The following is a 19,944-nucleotide window of genomic DNA, read 5'->3' as shown; positions in this document are numbered from 1 at the left end:
TGGTGCCTTCCCAGTGCATATTGTATGTATTGTCTGGTGAGCTGATCGGTTTTTTCTGCCTTGGTAAACACTATGTTTAAGCAATCAAATGATAAAAACTGTTACATCTAGACTTAAATATTGAGATGTCTTTTTATAATCAATTCAGATGTATTTGAAGCATAAGGTCCAGGGGAAGAAAAAAAGAGCTCACGTGAACTTAAAAAAAATCGAATATGACTGTACATGTGTTTTGATACTTACAGTAGTTGGTGGGAGGAGGGTTCATCTTGCTACCTTCGTTTTACTTTTGTAAGTAAATTTAAGAGAGTGCACACATGCCCAGGGGGAGGGCAGCAGCAGTGGTGAGAGGAAGAGAACACCCCTGAGTGGGGGTGGTGGGGAGGGACAGAAGGAGGCAGAGAATCTGAGGCCAACTCTGTTGTGAGCAGGGAGCCCCACGTCGGGCTGGATCTCACGACCCTGAGATCATACCTGAACCGAAACCAAGAGGCAGTCGCTTAACTGACTGAGCCACCCAGGCGCCTTATCATGCTAACTTTATTCCATGTCCCCACTCTTTGGGGACCTGTGAAGGACAGTTTTTCCTTTTTCTTTCCCTATCATTTTTTTTTTTTCTCCTTAATCCTTGGTGTTAAGGATTTATTCATGGCTATTTCTTTAGTAGGTTAAATGAATGCCTGTTGTGTTGACTGTGTAGGTGATATCTTACCCAGGAGTGGGAATGAAAAGAGAAACCAACAGACTCTTTTGTGTTAATTCTGTCTATTGACTGCTATAGATTCCTACTAGCAGTTAGTTTATTTCAAGTATTAGCATTCTTTACAAATTTGATTTTCTGTATCATGAGTATTTTTTTATTTCTTAAAAACTTAAAAAGTATATTTAGGGTTGGTCAGATAAAATGAGAGTGGTTGTGTGGGAATGGTTTGTTTTGATCTATTAGTTGTCACCTTTTCCCTTTCCTTTAGGTAGAAATTGAAAAATGTAGGGAAAGGTGATTTAAAAGCAATCCGAATAATCTAAATAGGAGGAGGGGGAGGGGGAAGAGGAGGAGAAGAAGAAGAGTGTAGAAGTATGAGGCAATTGTCAAGTTGATTCATGGGTTGTGTTTGTCGGGGGGAATAATGTCAATGCCTAGTTGTTTCTCTTTAGATCCAGATAAATGAGAAAATAAATGATTTAGGGGCATTGGATTTTTCCTGGTGGGAGTTTGTTGAACCAATAAAATGGTTAGAGGAATTTTAAGAGGAATGAGTGTTATGATAAAGTTTAGGTATGCTCTTTCACCAGTTAGGAAGTGTGCAAGTCTGTTGTCTTCCAGCTGTGAGGGCTTTTTCTCAGTCTTCTTTCATCTCTAGAAAAGTTGACTTTTGTATGTTCAGTCCAGTGACTATTTATCCTTCATGTAATTCATGAAAAAATGGCTGTTAGAAAAGTTGAAAAGCAAATAAAAACTTTTATCACTAGGTGTGTTCTTTTTTTTTTTTTTTTGTTAAAGATTTTATTTAATTTATTCGACAGAGATAGAGACAGCCAGCGAGAGAGGGAACACAAGCAGGGGGAGTGGGAGAGGAAGAAGCAGGCTCATAGCAGAGGAGCCTGATGTGGGGCTCGAACCCATAACGCCAGGATCATGCCGAGCCGAAGGCAGACGCTTAACCGCTGTGCCACCCAGGCGCCCCCACTAGGTGTGTTCTTATCTAAAAGATCACAAAACAATTGTTTATGATTATAGGTGCTTATGTATATGCTTGAACAGTTCCAGTAAGATAATATTTCAAAATAAATTAGTTGTGCAGCTCCTTGCATATTAATTTCATTTCTTGTCTCTTCAGCTAAAACTTACACGGAAGAAAAGTGATGCTTGAGTTTCTTTTTTCTTGATACTGGCTTTAGGACAAATTGAAATTTGTTTTCAAATTGAGATACTTTACACTTTCTATAAGCTCCAGTTAGAGTATTTGGTCAAACATTTTATGTGAGTTCTTTGTCAGTCTCTGGGTAAATGCTGTTTTTTGGCTGCTGTCCTGTTAATGAGCTAGCTGTCTAGATTCCTATTAATTTAAATGGGGATTGAGTAAAGATACCATGGATGAAACCGTGAAAATCCAACCTCACTATCAGCAGAACCAAAATATATAATATATATATAATATATAATATATAAACTTCTCTATAATCACACTGATAAAGTTGCTATAAAGGCATATATAAGAATATAGTAAAAAATCATCAGGAGAAAGATCAGCTGTTCTGTAGCATTAGCATATTTATGGACATGTTGAATATAAAGTAGTAATAAAGTTAATTCTGAGTTCTTTTTCCAAGGCATATTTATCTCTTAAAGATTTTCTAATTTTAAAATTTTTTAAAATTTTATGTAAACCTGACTTAATAAAACAAATTGCGGAACAAGATAGATGCAGTTAACGTGCACTATTTGAGCGTATATGATGATCTGGAATGAGATCACGAATCTTTCACTTTATTTGGCAGTAAACCATTCATGGTGGTAAACACTACCTTAGCGTGGGGATAAACATTAGCAAGACCTTTGACATGTGGTATGGAGATGAATTCCAGTGTGGTTAAGAACAGAAGAACACTTTTAGAGGAAATATGGGTAAAATTGCGCTTACAGGTTGGTGGGTTCTGAAGTCTCAGGAGAAGTAATTAGGGGACCTTGTGGACCTCTTAAAATGCTGAATCAATTTCTTGCTGTAGTGATAAAAATGTGAGCCCAACAAAGACTGTTTCCAAGAACAGTTCTCTTGGCTTTAACCCATGAAACAGAAGCCTTAATACACTATTGAAATTAGAGGATTACTTTTGGCTTAAGACTTAATGTTTGGTTTTGATATTGCTGTGCTTCCAGTTTTTACCTTCTGATATCCTGTTTATTGATCCACATAAATGTTTGGATCTAGGACTAACCTGGCTTTCCACATACATTTTCTAACCGACATGCCTCCGCCTGCCTGTAAAGGTTTTCCTCTCTGGATGAATTACCTCCAACCTGACCATCTTCAAATTGCTGCCTGTACATACTTGCTTAATTCTCCAAATAGTCAATCATTTTAAATTTAATCTGAGTCTCCATGGTGTTAACTATCCCACTCAACTTGATGTATGTAAATTTAATGAGCATGCTGTCTTGTAAAATCCACATCCGTGAATGAAAATAGTGAGACTAATGTTTGTAACTCGGTTGAAAACATGTCCATTCTGTTTGCCATTCTTTGCTTGATTGCTCCTTAGTGCTCTAACTAGTTGCATGCATGTGCAGGAGTATTAAGATTGTATCTTTCCCCCCTCCTCAGTTTTGCCAAGAAAATGTGGAAAATATTTATTTTTTACCAGTATTTTATCAGTCTAGGATGGAGTCAAGCGTGTAAAATAAGAGTAGCAAGCTTGTGACTTTCTTGTTGGTGGGAACTAATGGCCCCATCCAACACACAGGCAGAATGCTTTGCAGTAGCTTAAAAGCTGCAGTCTTGACTATATTCCTTGGACCTGGTTTCCAGGTCAGGGCTGCTGTTGACACCTAGGGTGTCCCAGTGTGATTTAGAAAAAGGTGTAGCCCTCATTCCTCTGGGGGGATCCAGTGCATCACAGAAACGGACACAGTTTGAGGGAAGTCTGGAGGATCTCTGCTCTATTCATTCCTCCCTCAGATGCCACCCTTGTTCCAGGTCACGGAGGTCGCGTGTGGTTCTGCTAGTGCTTCCTGAAAATGTCTTGGATTTCAGCTTGGCCGTATGTGCCCGTGTCAGTCCTACTGCCTGAAGAATCTCTCTCTCGGGCTGGACCTTGTTATTGTCACTGTTCTCAGCTAGGGATATGAGTATCCTCTCTAGCTCCAGCTTCATCCTTTAGAAAATTACCTTAATCTCCTGCTTTGCCCCGAAATAGGACTGGCACATTCTGTTTGGGAACTTGTGTTAGGTCTTATTTAACAAACACCTGAAAGGAAATCCACTGTGGTCTCTGCACTGTGAAAGTGGCAGCGAGTGTACAAAAAAAGTTCTTTTAAAGGTGACCTGTGAAGGAAAATAAAGGAAGCCATATATAAAAGAGAGCTAGGGTTGAGGGAAGGCTCTTTTTCCTTTTAATTTTAATCCATTAAGGATTAACATGTTTATATATTGAGACCCAACCAACTGAGAACAATTTAGTGAGAGGATTGAAAAGGATAATTGATATGCAGTGCCCTTTCAGGAGGTAAGAGAACGAGGATCCAGAGCATAAATGAATGGAATTATCTTTGGATGGATGCAAGAATTGATACAGAAAGATTAGTGTGCAAATAAATTGGTAATATAGGAAATGGGAAATTGAAAGGTTTTTTTTTTTTTTTCCACAGAGGAAATTGAAATTTGCTTACTGAAAATGATAGGTAGAAGTGGTAGTTTCATAGTTTTCGGGGAAGGGCAAGTTTGAAATAAGTACCTTAGGGAATGTAAGAGGGGGAAAAACTAGTTGGCTTTTCCATAAATGTAGGAAGTGATGGATCATGGAGTTGACCTGCTTTGGGAGAAAATGGAGGGGATCAAGAAACTGGAGGCTTTATTGAGGTCAAGACCGTGGTGGTCTGGGAGTAGGACAAGTGAAAAGAGAGAAGATGGAGGTCAGAGAATAGGGTCATGGGGATTATGATGATACTTGAGGTAGAACAGTTTTTAGATAATGAAAAGGTCTAGGTGTGGTCATGAAGACTGTGGCTGAGAAAAGGGGAAGTTTATTAAAGACTGCTGGTGTGGGGAGGCTAAAGACTGGATGGCAAGGCATGGGATGAGAGAGGAGTCAACAGAAGGTCCTGGTGAAATAAGTGGTAAGTTGGATAGTATTAGCCCCAAAGGAACTGGGATTTTAGATGATGATGGAGATAAATACTATGGGAATAAGAATGGAGAGTTAAGATTGAGAGTTCAAATTTCAGCCATAGGACTAGGTCAACTGAAAGGATTTCCCTAAGCCTCCCTCCTCTCCTCAATGAAAAGAGGCTAGTACATACCTCCAGTGGGTTATTAGTGATGATTAATGAAAGTGCTTATAAATGTTTAGTACCGTGCCTGGCCCAAGAACTTAACTGTTACTTGAGATGACAGGAATACTAAATCTTTGTGAAAAGATGTAGAAAGAATTGTGGGAAGAATGAGGACAGTTTACAGAGCAGGTTTAGAATGAAAATGGGCAGAAATGTGAGCAATTTGAATTTGGTTTGGGAAAATTCTAAAGGGTGCCTGACCTTGAGATTTGGGATGGAATTCTGATACCTGTGTCTTTACCTCTTAATAACTTCAGCTTTGTTTTGATAGTGCTTTCTTTACTTCCTTCCCCTCTGTCAAGTCTGTATTTATTGTAGCCAACTACACTGCAAATGTACTCTATTTAGTAGACTTTAAAAAAAATTCTAAGAACGAGGGATGTTCCAATTTTTTCATTCTTATTTTTATGGCAGAAATTTTATGAATATTTCCGCTTAGTCTTACAAAAATGATTTTTGAAACAATCTTAGATTTATAGAAGGGTTATGAAAAGAGCACTGACAGTTCTTAGATACTCTTCACCCAACTTCCTCAAATGTCAGCATCTTCTATAACTTGAATGCACTTATTAAAACAGACATTGATGTTGGTACAATACTAAATTACATTGAGGTTTTGCCAATTTTTCTACTCATGTTTTTTCTGTTCTAGGATCCAATCCAGGATCACTCCTTGAGTTCAGATTACCTTGTATCCTTAGTCTCCTCTAATCAGTGATGTTTCCTTATCTTTCATGATCTTGATACTTGAGAGGAATCCTTATTTTGCAGAGTGCTCCTCAGTTTGGGTTTCTTTCCTGCAGTATTTTTTCTGTTTCTAAACTCTATCCTTAGTTCCAGTCAGACTCTCATAGTAAAATAGCACAGTGGTTCAATTAAGGTATAGTTTTTAATTAGAAAGTAATTAACTAAAGGAAAATTAGTTTTTGATGTTGCAACTCCCAGTTTCCCCAGGCAAAACCGTGTCTCAACATGTATATGAAGGTAGCACGATAAATGAGTTACTTTATAATGTATGTTAAGATAGTAATAGAACATTAACAATAATACTCTTCGGACAAAGTTTTGATTTGATCACTGCTTAGGTATTTTTGAGATCTATTCAGCTAATAGCCAACTAATATCTGTAAGTGGGAAAACTTTATCTCCTAGCCACTAAATATTAGCCTCATTCAAATTACTCATCTGGTCTTTTGCAATTACGTGTTCTATGTATCTTCTGTTCAGTATTTGATTTACAGTATTTAATGAACTACATACATATTTCTCAGTACATTGATACATTGAGGTAAACCACATTGCAGGGTTCTCTTAAAATCTATCCCTGCAGTATCATTTTGTACCTGTGCAGTGTAGTAGATGTTTGATTGGAAGAATTGGTTAATACAGTGGTTTGTATTGCTCTTTGAGGCCATATATATGAGTTTCTGGATTATTCAGTTCTGCTTAGAAATAAGCCTTATTATACAGTAAGTTATTTTCAAAAGGTGTAGTGGGTGCTGTTGGTGCCCCTATAAGACCCCCTTTACCAGGCTGGTGCATGCAAACCCCAGGTGATACGTATTGGTTCCTAGTGGCTCACAGCTGCCCTCTCCAGAGATTTGGTCTCTGGGAACTAGGATCCTGTAGCTAACTGGCTGGCTGACTGGGAGTTGTTCAACTGTACTTTCTCTCTAGGTAGTACTGACAGCAGTGCAATTCGGGCTGAAGCAAGATTCCAGCTGAGGCAACATTTTCAAATGTCTCTTTCCCCTGCTCTGTCTTGGTTTTTTTTCATTCCCTGTCCTGAGTGCATCCCCTCCATTAGTCTTCTGCACCAGAATCCCTGTCTCATACTCTAGGGAACCTGACCTAAGACAGTAGAGCTGCTATATGATCATTTTGAGCAGATGTAAACTGAGTAACATAAAAATTGATGACTTGCTTTCAAGGGACTTATTATAACTACCTGGAAACTGCACTAGACTGGAAGTCTGGGCTCCAGTTTCTCGAGTTTCAAATAGACAGCTAGCCCTGATAAGTTGTCTGATTTCTGTGAGCCTATATTTTCTGTTCTGTAATTCATGGAGTTTAGACAATGTGATACTTAAATTCTCACGCTGAAGGTTTTCTCCTAAGGCAGGGGTTATTAGGTGGAGATGCTAGGCTCCTCCTGATCCCCACTCCCCCACTCCAGTTTCTTGGAGAGCCTTCAGAGATGCTCAGCTTAGCTGCTCTGGAATTAAACATAAGAACACTGAAGGGGTTCAGAGCAAGTCTCCCCAGAATGTGCCACTTTGGCATGTGCACTGTTAGAACCGAAGGCAATTGAGACCCTGTGGGCTCAAGAGAGACTGTTTGTCCCTCTCTGAATCACCTAGAAGAATCTAAATTGGGAGCCTTTCCCAGAGAGTTATTATGAGAGAGGAATTTTATCTGAGTGACCCATCCGTATAGGAGGACAAATACCTAATTATCAAACTTCTCTTACTGCCTTGTGAATTGCCCTCCTTCCCTTTGAAACCCTGGGCTCCTGCCCCATTCCTTAACTCAGTATGGCATATAAGACTCATTTTACCTTTCTGTGTTGAAATCTTTCACGTATATGGGGTTCTTGTATGTATGAATTAAATTTGATTTCTCCCATTAATCTGCCTCATGGCAACTTAATTCCTAGATTAACTAGAAAAACCTATGAAGAGTGGAAGAAACCTTGTAACATAGATGTGCATTTGTTTTGGAAAAAGCTTCTAATACATTTCCCAAGGACTTGTGTGCAACCCCCCGCCCCGCCCCACCAAAATCCAGTGTCCATGCGCAATAGGGCTTTCTTCTTTCAGTCTTTATCTTTGTAGAGATAAAAATCATCTATTTCACAGATACTGTACTTCTTATACACAAAAACATATTTTTCATTTTCATTGCTCCCGTATTTCCTTATTTCCTTCTGTAAATGGCAGAATTTCTTTTTCCAGTGCCATTTCTTTCTGGCCATATAGAGAATGACCACCTGTGAGTTACATGCCTAATGAGAAGTGCCCATGGTACTGCGTAGCTGATTCCAAACTTCTTAGTGTCCTTTCTTCTTGTTTCCTCTTTGCTTTTAAACTGGTACTCTCATGAACCAAGTGCTGTATTTAGACAAGAGAGGTGGGATAAGGCAGAGGAAAGAGGTTGGGCGAACTTTGGGTTTCTTTCTTAATTCCAAATATACCACTGTTGTGTATGAGTTCCTGTCATCTTGAATATACTTTTTCAAAAAGAAAGCAGTAGACTTTCTAGTTTGTTTGTTTTTTCATATTCTATATTTATTACATATTTTAATTTGCTGGTTAAAGTGGCAGGGTCATGTTTGCCCATTGGACAGAAAATAGAAATACAGTGAATAATTTAATACAGAGGTTCTCCATGCTCTTAGATCCCTCGCCTTTTTAGAACAACTACTTTTATAGCATTACTTTCTCCGTAACATCCCCATTACTTTCTTCCAGTGAAATTCTCTACAGGTAATATAAGCTATCTACACTCATAATTTAAAAAATCCATTTAATGCCTTATTGTACTGAATAATACGACCACATGCATTTCAATCTGAGCAGTTGGCCGTGACTGCTCAGGAAGGTACAGTAAAGTCATTCTTGAATCTTTGTGTCATGTGAGTACAACAGCTATGGTGCAGGTCGACATAGCTGTGCTGCTGCGGTGACGTGGGTACCCCAGCCCGTGTTGTCCTGGGATACCCACATTTCAAAAATAGAGCACGACTGATGGTAAAGCTTATTTAAAACAAAAACAAAAAACCCAGTGTAACTATAACTTGCAGAGTAGTTGGATTCTTAGAAAAATCAATGGATATGAAAACCACACAATGCAAAGTATTTAATCAGTAACAATTTACATATTCTATTTTACATTTAGTTCTATTGAATCCGTTAAGGCTTCGAGGTTACTTTCTTTTTTTTTTTTTAAGGAGTTGTGCATCTCCATGTAGGACACAGGACAGTTTCTTATTGTATAGGATTAGCCCAGATGTTGAAGAATGTCTAGCACACCTTAATAAATGCTGGTAGCATCTTCTCAGTCATTGATGACCAGAATATCCCAAGACATTTTTAAAATCCTAAGTGGTATGAAGGCCTATTGAGAATCCCTGGCTTAAAGAAAAAATAAAAAATGGGGGAGGGGGACAAAATAAACCATTATTCACATAATAGAATATTTCTAACCTGAACAGCCAGGAGTGACATTATTAATTGCTACCTTTTATTAGTGCCCAAGTGGAACAATTTCTAAGATCTTAAATATTTATGTCAAGGTGAAATGAAGGAAATTTGACTTTTAGGTGCTTGAAAGGATTAGTAGCCAAACCCTGAGTCAGCTAAAGGCATAAACTACAGTGTCCGATGAATTGCAACACTCTTATAAAACTTAGAATAAATTTAACCTGCTGGGCTCCACAGGTGATCCAAAGTTCTGATTTTTATACACCTGTTTTGAGTGGATATGGAGCTGATATACATTCAGGTGTGTTATATTGCATATCCCAAATGATCAAGGGCTACTATCTGGAGGAAATCCATTTGAGCTGCCCTTCTTCTTTAGTTATTTTTGTGTCTCCCCCACCCCCCCTCCAACCCGGAAGGCTCCAGAGCAGCCTCTAAATAAAGCAACTGAACTGGTAGCAGTTCCCACATTTAAGTGGATATTCTTGACTTGTGTCAAGTTTAGTCAATTTAGTTAGAATGAGACCTGTAGCAAGATCTAGGTTACTTAACCTAAGTGATCTAGGTTACTTAAACCTTTATTTTTATGGGCGCTGTTGAGAGATGTTAGATTTTTGGGTGGTACCTCTTTTTAGGAGTGCAACTTTTAGGTGATTTAGAATACACAATAAACTAAGTAGTTAATGGATATTTTTGATACTGGTAGAGAAGAAATAACTATAGAATGCTTTGCCTTTTGCTAGGATCTATACCAGGTATTTGATCCTATGAGCTTGTAACTACACAATCTGGAAAGTGGTTGGCTTATTTACCTTTTAATTTTCATGGTACATGGAGCAGCTCTTCCGGAAATAGTGCAAGATAGCTTCAGGTACAGCTGTTGTTTAAAACAACGACAACAACAACAACCTATAGTGTATGTGTGTGTGTGTGTACTTAAACTGTGAATCTGGATGACCTTATAAAGGTAGAAAGCTAATCGGTCTAATTATCTGTAGTGATGAGAATGTAATTTTGCTAGCCTGCTGTCAATTTGTAAAGATTTTCTGGTAAGTGTTGTACCTGTTAAAATGATCTAGAACATGTTTTTGTCTGTATCTCCTGCTCTTGCTTTTCTCCAGGCAGAACTACACGTAAATCATTCCAAAACAATTAATGCTGCTTTAGTCACAAATTATTGATTCCCCCCCAGTCCTAGTATATGTAGAATTGCTGCTCTACTTAGATTCTAAAATGAGGCTTTTTAATTGTGTTTTCCAGGAAGATATGAATTTAAATGAAGATAAGAAGGCACCATTGCGGGAAAAGGACTTCAGCATCAAAAAAGAAATGGTGATGCAGTACATTAATACTGCTTCCAAGACAGTAAGTAAAACTGTCAAGCTGAAAAATACTGCTGAACCATGTTATAGTGTGGAAAACAACGCATTTGTCTAACGAAGTGCTTAAGTTTTTGGGCAACGGGAGTCACAGGGCTTTTGAATGTATAAAGGCCACTAGTAGGATGTTTATTTAACTTAAAAATATTTCTCATACATTCTAAAACTGCTTTTGCATTTTAGCCCCGGACATTGATGAGGAGCACAGACCGGGTTTGTTTCCTCTAAGACTTCTTTCCTTGTTAGTGGATTAAGATGGCTATTGATCTCTGATGTCACTTATAAATTGGGATAATATTTGTATTACAGAAAAGTAAGACTGATTTTACTCTAACTACCTAAATCGGTTCACTTAATAGTGGCTGAGGGGCATATCTTTAATGTGAGTTTCCCTACGGATAAAATTATCTCGTAACAAATTATAAATGTAGACGTTGAAAGGAGCATTAAGCTTCCACGTGGCTGCCAGTTTTTCAAGGAAACATGAAATATGTGGGTGGAAGTAATGAGTAAATGTCTAAGAAACCATGACTGGCACACAGAATCAATTACATTTATTTTATGGGACAACAAATGAGCTTGACTAGTCATATAGAAATTGAATTGATGGATTGGATGAGATCTACAAAGCGGGAGCTAATGAAGAAGCAATCAGAAAGACAGTAGAAAATGATTTTGGCTGAATTTAAAGTAGAATTGGGTTGGAGAAAAATAACACACTGCAGTTTTCACTGGATACTTTAACTAAAGGCCAGGTTACGAGAATATAAGTTACTTACACTTAAGATCCATTTATCTACTAGACCAGTCAGTGACTTGGAGGCTTTTCTTTTGGAAGACAGACTCAAATGATGTTTAATTTTTGAACGCACCTCGTGTTCGGCAGCTTGATGTTGAGTTGTAGAAATCACCGAGTGCTGTACTTTTCCTGGCTCCTCATGTAGGTGGGCGTTGTATCCTGCTATTGCTTTTTGCCCCTTAATGCTACCTGGATATCACAAGTGCGCGGTTAGGAACTTATGGGTCAGAGCACTTGTGTTGTGGATCGACTTATCATCCCTTTGATATTGGGCATCTTATTTTACCTGATTATCGATGTCCCATCCATAAGATGGGACTAATATCTGTAGCATAGGCTTATTGTTATAATTTAATTGTTCATGGGGCGCCTGGGTGGCTCAGTTGGTTAAGCGTCTGCCTTCAGCTCAGGTCATGATCCTGGTGTCTTGGGATNCGTGCGTCCACCCCCTCCCCCCCAGCTTGTGCTCTCTCTCTTTCTCAAATAAGTATTTAAAAAAAGAGAGAATTTAATTGTTTATTCCATGAGTGGAACATAACAGATTTTATAACTGGTGGCTGCCTCTTGGGGTAGCAGTGGTGGTTGTTAGCAATTGCTAGTTTCCTATTTTTTCTTTGTGGTTGGTTTGTTCTTGCTGTTAAAATCATTACACTATAATTACTGATGGACATTGACTTGTATTTTTAAAAATACAAATTGACCATTAGTGAGTCTACATCACATTTATTAAGTGTCTGTTTATCAGGCAATGTTATAGGCAATGGAGTTGGAGCACCAAGACAGTCAATCATTGTGGCTTATGGAGCGATGTAGGACACATGTAACAAACATATGTGAAATGTGATGGGGAAAAACATAGGGGTAATGGAGATGGTATATTTGTTTTCCTTTTTTATTGAAGTATAGTTAACATGCAGTGTTACATTAGTTTCACATGTACAATAGGATTCACTAATTCTCAGCATTACTCAGTGTTCATCACAGATAAGTGTGCTCTTAATTCCCTTTATCTATTTTACCTGTCTCCCCACCCCCTCCCTCTGAGGTAACCGTTGCATGGAGTATTCAGGGATGACTCCCTGTTAGGGAATTTTAAATCCAATGAGCATGAATTCACTTAATAAGATCACAAGAGATACTGCATTAGTTAGAACTGGTTTAGAAAATGTTGGCATAATAGCGCATTTTAATTCTTGAATTTCAGATAATAAACAGACTTTTAAATAGAACAAACTGCTTCGAACTTCATTAGAGTGGATCTCTTTCAGTTTGCATTCACTGATTTTAAACTTTAATCCTCTAATCGTTTTGGACTGAGGTTGGAATTTATTTACTAGAATTAGATAATTAGATTATCAGGATTGAAATAGATTAGTTATCTAAAGTATGATTAAAGCATTCACTCATTTAATTAGTGTGTGGAGGATCATGGCTTTTCCTAGGAGGGTGCTGAATAATGTGGCAGATGGTTAACATTGTAGAAAGTTCAAGCTGACCAGTCATCTATTTTTGCTCTGGAAGTAGAAACACATTAACTCTTAGATACTGACTTTGTCACACCAGTGTATTGAGGTTAATGAGTACCAGAAAGGCTGCTCTGAGGAAATTCATAGATGGGCTGTTCTAGGGAGCATGGGGGTGTTTGTGTCAGATAAACTTTTGTTACAAATTTAGCTTTAGACTTTGCTTTGAGATTCTTTTTTGTGGGGAAGCATTAATATTTTTGAAAATAGCACTGATGTCTACAGTTGATAATTTGAAAATGCTTTAGAAATAGTAAGCCTCAAACCAGCCCTAACGTAGATAAGCTTGGTTTTTGGAATAGCAGGGGGTGAAACAAGTCCTCAATCAAGCTAGGTTATTTCTCAGTCTTTAATTTTATTTAGGTAGCCAAATAGTAATGCTGAATTTTTTCAGTTAGAAAAGATTATTAACTTTTTTTTTTTTTTTTTAAGTAAAGAGCCTATTTTAGAGACTGAAAATGCCAGAATCGCATTTTTCCAACTTCCTACGTCCTGGGTATGTGATCCAGGTTTGGCCGGTACCGTCTGCTGCGGGCTTCCAAGGAAGGTTTCCCTCCCTCATAAAAAGATTCAGAGCAGAAAGCCACTATTTTTCCTGTTACTTGACATGGTTGTGAAAGGGTGTAGGATGCTCGGCATGTGACTTCTCAGAGCTGCTGCTCTGACCTTGTACAATCCTGCCTCCAGATTCTTCCATCATGTTCTTATTTAAACTACTTGAAGTTGGGATTTTGCTTTGCTGTCGTGCACGTCTGGCTGGACCATTCCGCCGATAGCCTTTTGCTTATGCAGCCTCTCTATCTCTAATTCACTTTGGAAATGACCCCCCTCATCAAGTATACTCAGCATACGTGAGAGTGGGTACTACAAGGCCAAGTGGCCATTCCTTGGCAGATGACTTGCCTCAGATGTTCAGTAGCAAGTTTATTGAAGAAAACTTCTTTCAGAAAGAATGAATAGCCTTGACTTTTACTTGATTACTAGGTGGATGGTGAGTATTCTGCAGTAAGGGGTTAAGGACCTTGAAATGAAGTTGTAACAGGATTGTCCAAATGGAAGAGAATCCATAGTTGCCAAAAAATGTAAGAAGAAAATTCTGAAACTGAACACAGAGGAACTCTAAAGCCACAAATTGCATAAAAATTTTGCTTATTTTCTAAATGGAGGGGAACTATGATTTAATAAAATCTAGCCTGTAAATGTATTTAGTCATGCTTACCTAGACTTTGAGTGTCGTTCTCATTCTTTATTGTGGTTTAGTTATTTCTCCCCTTCAAATTCTTAAGGTACTCCTGCAGATAATGTTCAATGGTGATTTTGTTGTCAGGACTCTTGTGCTTTGAGGAGACAAACTAGGCTTTGGAGATAAATCCTAATTGACATGCTGCCTTTACCAAGTCTTTCTTTTCTTGGTGCTGGTGTATCCTACCCTGTGTCTGTGATACCCGTGTTGATGTCTGTGTTGAGTTGTATTCAGGGTGAACTGATGTCTGGGCAAAGAGAAAGTCACAGGAAGCCCTGGGTTACTTTAAAAACAACTGAAAAAAATGTGTTAAAAAGGATACCTGCAGAGAGGAGGATTTAGGTCAATAAGATACCTCCCTTCCTCTACCCCCATCACAAAGGAATCATAAAAATAAAAAATTCACTCTGCTTGTGCCATCTGTTAAGAAAGAATCTTCTAAGTACTGTTTCAGTTTTTGGCTTTTTCAGGGTAATCTGTGGCAATACAAACCTGGAGGAATCCTGAGCAGTCAACACCCACAGCCCCCGTAAATGAACGCAAATCCCCCTAAGGAGAGAGCAGCTCAGAGGGTGTGAGAGGGAGGGAGGGGGTGGAATGTAACACCTTTGCCTTCAGGAAGCAAGTAATGGACTTGAGCATTTGCTTATCAGTGTTTTTGAAGTTGACTCCCCCCCACCCAACTTTTATATATATAAATTTATTTATTTTTAAAGATTTTTATTTGACACAGAAAGAGCACAAAGGAGCACAAGCGGGGGAGCGGCGGGGGTGGGGGAGAAGCAGGCTCCCCGCTGAGCAGGGAGCACCATGCCACACTTCATCTCAGGACCCTGGGATCATGACCTGAGCAGAAGGCAGATGCTTCCCCATCTGAGCCACCCAGGTGTCCCTCCCCAACTTAGTCTTAAATACCAGATGATGAGACAGCCCTGATAGTTTACTTCTCTACAGATGACAGCTGGACTGCTACCTGTCAGCGTGTAGTCTTGTCTTTTGGGTGCACCATTAGGTGTGGATAAAAGGCTCGAGAAATTTCTCTTCAAAATGTATACTTCCAGTTCCTTCTGAACGCATTAGCTTGGAATCAAAAAATTCCTGTAGGCTTTCTGCTCCCTGACCTTCCTCTGTCCCTCCCTCCATCTGTATGTCCCCAGGAGCTGTATCACACCTGTGCAAGTAAAGAGCTGAGTTTTAAGGGGGCTGATAACCAGTAAGGCCTAATTTCACATTTCTCAGCTTCTTCATTAGAACCTCCATCTTTTATTTCCTGTTAATATTTAGTTTTTTCTTTTTTGGTGCCCGCCCCCCCCCCCCAAAAAAGAAAAAGAGAAAGAAGCAGAATTAATCTTTTTGCTCCCAGAAGTCTGCTAGCCTCCTTGGACTTTGTTTTCAGCTTTTCTCTTTCTTTCTTTCTTTCTTTCTTTTTTTTTTTTTTTTTTTAAAGATTTTATTTATTTATTCAACGGAGATAGAGACAGCCAGTGAGGGAGGGAACACAAGCAGGGGGAGTGGGAGAGGAAGAAGCAGGCTCCTAGCGGAGGAGCCTGATGTGGGGCTCGATCCCATAACGCCGGGGTCACGCCCTGAGCTGAAGGCAGACGCTTAACCGCTGTGCCACCCAGGTGCCCCTCAGCTTTTCTCTTTCTTAGTCATTCGAGACCACAGACAACTGACTGCAAGGCTTCTCTGAGGCATCTATTGGAAGAGTTTGCTTAGTGTTGGACTATACTTCTTTGACCCTTAAGTATTTCTGTAGTTCTTGCTTAGACTTCTTTAATAAGAATAAATACCAGATATTACAGAACATAACTTTAAAAGGCACATAGAAAGACCAACAAGTTTTTTAAACAATGTGATAAAATGAGTCTACTTGAAGTTTGTAGATGTAGGATTGTAGGTTCTCGTGTGTATGTGTGTGTGTGTGTGTGTGTACATGTGTATGTACAGTGTATTTGGAAAGGTGTTACCGGTACCTCTTGCCCTAGCCCAGTAAGGCGTAATGTTCAAGCATGGAGGACATGATTTTGTCCAGTGTCGCCCCTCTAGGCATATCCTGATCAAGAAAGAATTGTTTTGGGAAAATACTAGTGATGTTCAGATTTGTGTATTTTTCCCTAGGTAGAAAACCTGGAATCCATTTCTTTCTTTCTTTTTTTTTTTTTTTTTATTATGTTAGTCACCATACAGTACATCCCCGGATTCCGATGTAAAGTTTGATGCTCCATTAGTTGAGTATAACGCCCAGTGTACCATGCAGTACGTGCCCTCCTTACCACCCATTNTGCAGCAAATGTTGAGAATTCGTTCTTTCTGATAGCTGAGTAATATTCCATTGTATATATGGACCACAGCTTCTTAATCCAGTCATCTGTTGAAGGGCATCTCGGCTCCTTCCATGATTTGGCTATTGTGGACAATGCAGCTATGAACATTGGGGTGCATATGGCCCTTCTCTTTACTACGTCTGTATCTTTGGGGTAAACACCCAGTAGTGCAATGGCTGGGTCATAGGGTAGTTCAATTTTTAACTTTTTAAGGGACCTCCACACTGTTTTCCAGAGTGGCTGTACCAACTTGCATTCCCACCAACAATGTAGGAGGGATCCCCTTTCTCCACATCCTCTCCAACAATTGTTGTTTCTTGCCTTGTCTATCTTTGCCATTCTAACTGGCGTAAGGTGGTATCTCAGTGTGGTTTTGATTTGAATTTCCCTGATGGCTAATGATTTTGAACATTTTTTCATGTGTCTGTTAGCCATTTGTATGTCTTCATTGGAAAAGTGTCTGTTCATATCTTCTGCCCATTTTATGATTTGTTTATTTGTTTCTCGTGTATTGAGTTTGAGAAGTTCTTTGTAGATCTTGGATACCAGTCCTTTATCTGTGGTGTCCTTTGCAAATATATTCTCCCATTCCGTGGGCTGTCTCTTAGTTTTTTTGACTGTTTCCTTGGCTGTGCAGAAGCTTTTTATCCTGATGAAGTCCCATATGTATTTTATCTTTTGTTTCTCTTGCCTTTGGAGATTTGTCATGAAAAAGGTTGCTCTGGCCGATGTCGTAGAGGTTGTTGCCTATGTTCTCTAGAATTTTGATGGAAGGAATCCATTTCTTTTAGCCCTGATTTATTAAAATTCCATTAATGGTGGGGGCATTTTCATACCTTTCAGTCTCTGTTTTGGGAGGAGGTTCATTTTCATATGTTAATTTTGGAAAACATTGTCAGATGCAGGTAAATCAAGTTCTTTTTGTTTTCTCTCACTTTTCATCCTTGTTATTACTTAAAGGTTTCTATTTTAGCCACTGGAAACTTATGTGAACCAGACAGTTCTATACATTCTTGCTAGGTAAAGTTAACAGGGATTATTTTTTGCCTTCTATTTCAGGTTAGGGATTTGATCTGGGCACACTTGTAACATAAAAGCTTAGTAAAAATTTGTGGTACTTGGTACTAGATGCTTACCTACTTATCAACAATGCCCTTACTTACAACATTTTGTCTGTTTGTCTCCAGGTCTTGCTTGCTGACTCGGAGGAAATATCAGAGCCCCAGGGCAATGAACCAATTTCTTGTTAGGAGTATTTCTTAATAATCTAACTGGCACTTTAATTTCCATTTCTGCCTATATAGGACAGGTTTTATTTATGTACAATTAAAATGATCTTCCAAGAGCTCAAATTTTCATCTGGCTTCATTATGAGTTCTTTCTGGGCAGCACAGTGGCAGGTAATATGCTCCCGCTATGACTGCACTGTGTTCTTGCTTAGGCTGGAGATGATAATGAAGAAACCAGGCATCTTTTCATCATTTTTTTTTTCTAGTAAGAAATTATATTGGGTTCAAGTTAGAATTGTATATTTTTTGGTCTTTTAAAAACCTTAGGAGCACCTGGGTGGCTCAGTGAGGTAAGCATTTGCCTTCGGCTCAGGTCATGATCTCAGGGTCCTGGGATTGAGTCCTGCATGGGGCTCCCTGCTCAGCGGGGAGCCTGCTTTTCCATCTGCACCCCCACCCGCACTCCCTCTGCTGGCACGTGCACGCTCTCACTCTCTCTCAAATAAAATCCTAAAAAACCCCCAAAAAACAAAAACACAAAAACACCTTAAAGACGCCTTTTCTTGAAGCAATTTTTTTTTTTAAAGATTTTATTTATTTGACAGAGAGAGAGATAGCGAGAGAGGGAACACAAGCAGGGGGTAGTGGGAGAGGAAGAAGCAGGCTCCCAGTGGAGAAGCCTAATGTGGGGCTTGATCCCAGAACACCAGGATCACTCCCTGAGCTGAAGGCAGATGCTTAATGACTGAGCCACCCAGGCGCCCCTCTTAAAGCAATTTAAAAAGATTCACCAGATACAGAAAAATGTTTCTTTAAAAAGATTCACCAGATACAGAAAAATGTTTCTTGGTAAAATCTCGAATTTTAGAACCTGTTGTGGTCCCTGATGCTTATACCAATTGTGGCATTGGAGATCATCTGAAGTTGCTTTTATCTTTTTCACTGAGTTGTTTCTTGGTCTGAGATAATTTGCTCTGCTCGTGCTTTTTAGATTTTGCAAATGTAATTAAACTTATCATGACCAATAAGTGCAAAAATAGTAAAAACTTTGAAAGTGCCAGAAAAAAGAGGCATGTGATTTGATGGAGATGAAAGTGATGAGCAAATAGCCCTATGGAATGAACCGTTTGATAGAAGAAACAGTTCCGAAGGAATATGTGAAAATGAAAAAAAAGCTGCGTATCTGTAGTTGCCTTTCAGTGAGCGAAGGGGAGAGGTAATTCATGAAATGAGGGGGGAAGAGAATGGACAGGAATGATGGCTCTCAAACTTGATACCCATTAGAATCTTCTGGAGAACTTAAAAAAAAAACCAGTGTCTGTGCCCTACGGTTTAACAAGTCAGAATTCCTGCAGGCAGGACCCAGGCACCTATAATCTGTGAAGCTCTCCTGGTGATTCTAGTGTATAATCAGGGATGAAAGCTCCACTGGGCTGTACAGGATGAGCTTCATCACTAGATATCTTCTAGTGTAGCATTAATTCAACGAAAGATGAGGGGTTGATAGAATTTAGCATCAGGTCAAAATGGGCGTTCAAGTGGTATACTGTAGCTACTAAGACATCCTGATGTTTGGCCACTTCACCTTCTCTTCTTCTGATTCTATCTCTAACAGGTGGAAGAACCTGGTCGGTTTTGGGCAGGGATGCCTGATCAGTATTTGTAAGGAGGAAAAGAGTATGCCTGGTTTAAAAGCTTCATTGGACCGATTTGTCTTCCTAGTTGGTGGCTGTAAACTTAAAACCCTCCTTATTTACTTTGGGCGTAAGACATAGCTTTTCAGTTCTTAATTATTCCTAAGTAGAATACGTTCTGTTCATACTTAAATCCTTCATAGGGTAATCATCTTGATGTACAAAAAACATTAATATCTAATTTCATGCTTCCCTGACTTATTACCATTTCCTAACTGGTGTGGAATAATGGTTTCCCCCCACTTCGAAGAAAATAGGGTTGGTAAATCTTCTTACCTTTAATGTAATAGAGAACTATTTCAAATCCTTTCAATATCAGAAAGCCTTCCAGGGATAGACCAGGTAAACTGGGAACTCTATCCTTGGGATTCATCAAAATGTGAAAAAATAATTCAAAAGTAAATTTAGACGACCTTAAGTTTTGACTGTTTCTTGTATATTATTGTTACGCTAGATTTTTTTTTGTGTGTGTGTTGAATCCCCCCCCCCCCCCCCCCC

At 39.0% G+C, this 19,944-nt stretch overlaps 1 protein-coding gene across 2 annotated transcripts in view; it reads left to right on the top strand.

Moving 5' to 3' along the window:
- The window catches only part of DIAPH3 (diaphanous related formin 3), a 484,281-nt gene that overhangs the window by 61,194 nt on the left and 403,143 nt on the right, over positions 1–19,944 (top strand). For both annotated transcript variants that reach the window (XM_019796633.2, XM_019796631.2), the window contains one exon: positions 10,513–10,617. In XM_019796633.2, the coding sequence (XP_019652192.2) occupies positions 10,513–10,617 (105 nt within the window). The remainder of the gene's footprint in view (positions 1–10,512; positions 10,618–19,944) is intronic.

The sequence above is a fragment of the Ailuropoda melanoleuca genome, chromosome 7, assembly GCF_002007445.2.
Source record: "Ailuropoda melanoleuca isolate Jingjing chromosome 7, ASM200744v2, whole genome shotgun sequence".
NCBI lineage: Eukaryota > Metazoa > Chordata > Mammalia > Carnivora > Ursidae > Ailuropoda > Ailuropoda melanoleuca.
This window is presented reverse-complemented; position numbering and strand designations above follow the sequence as displayed.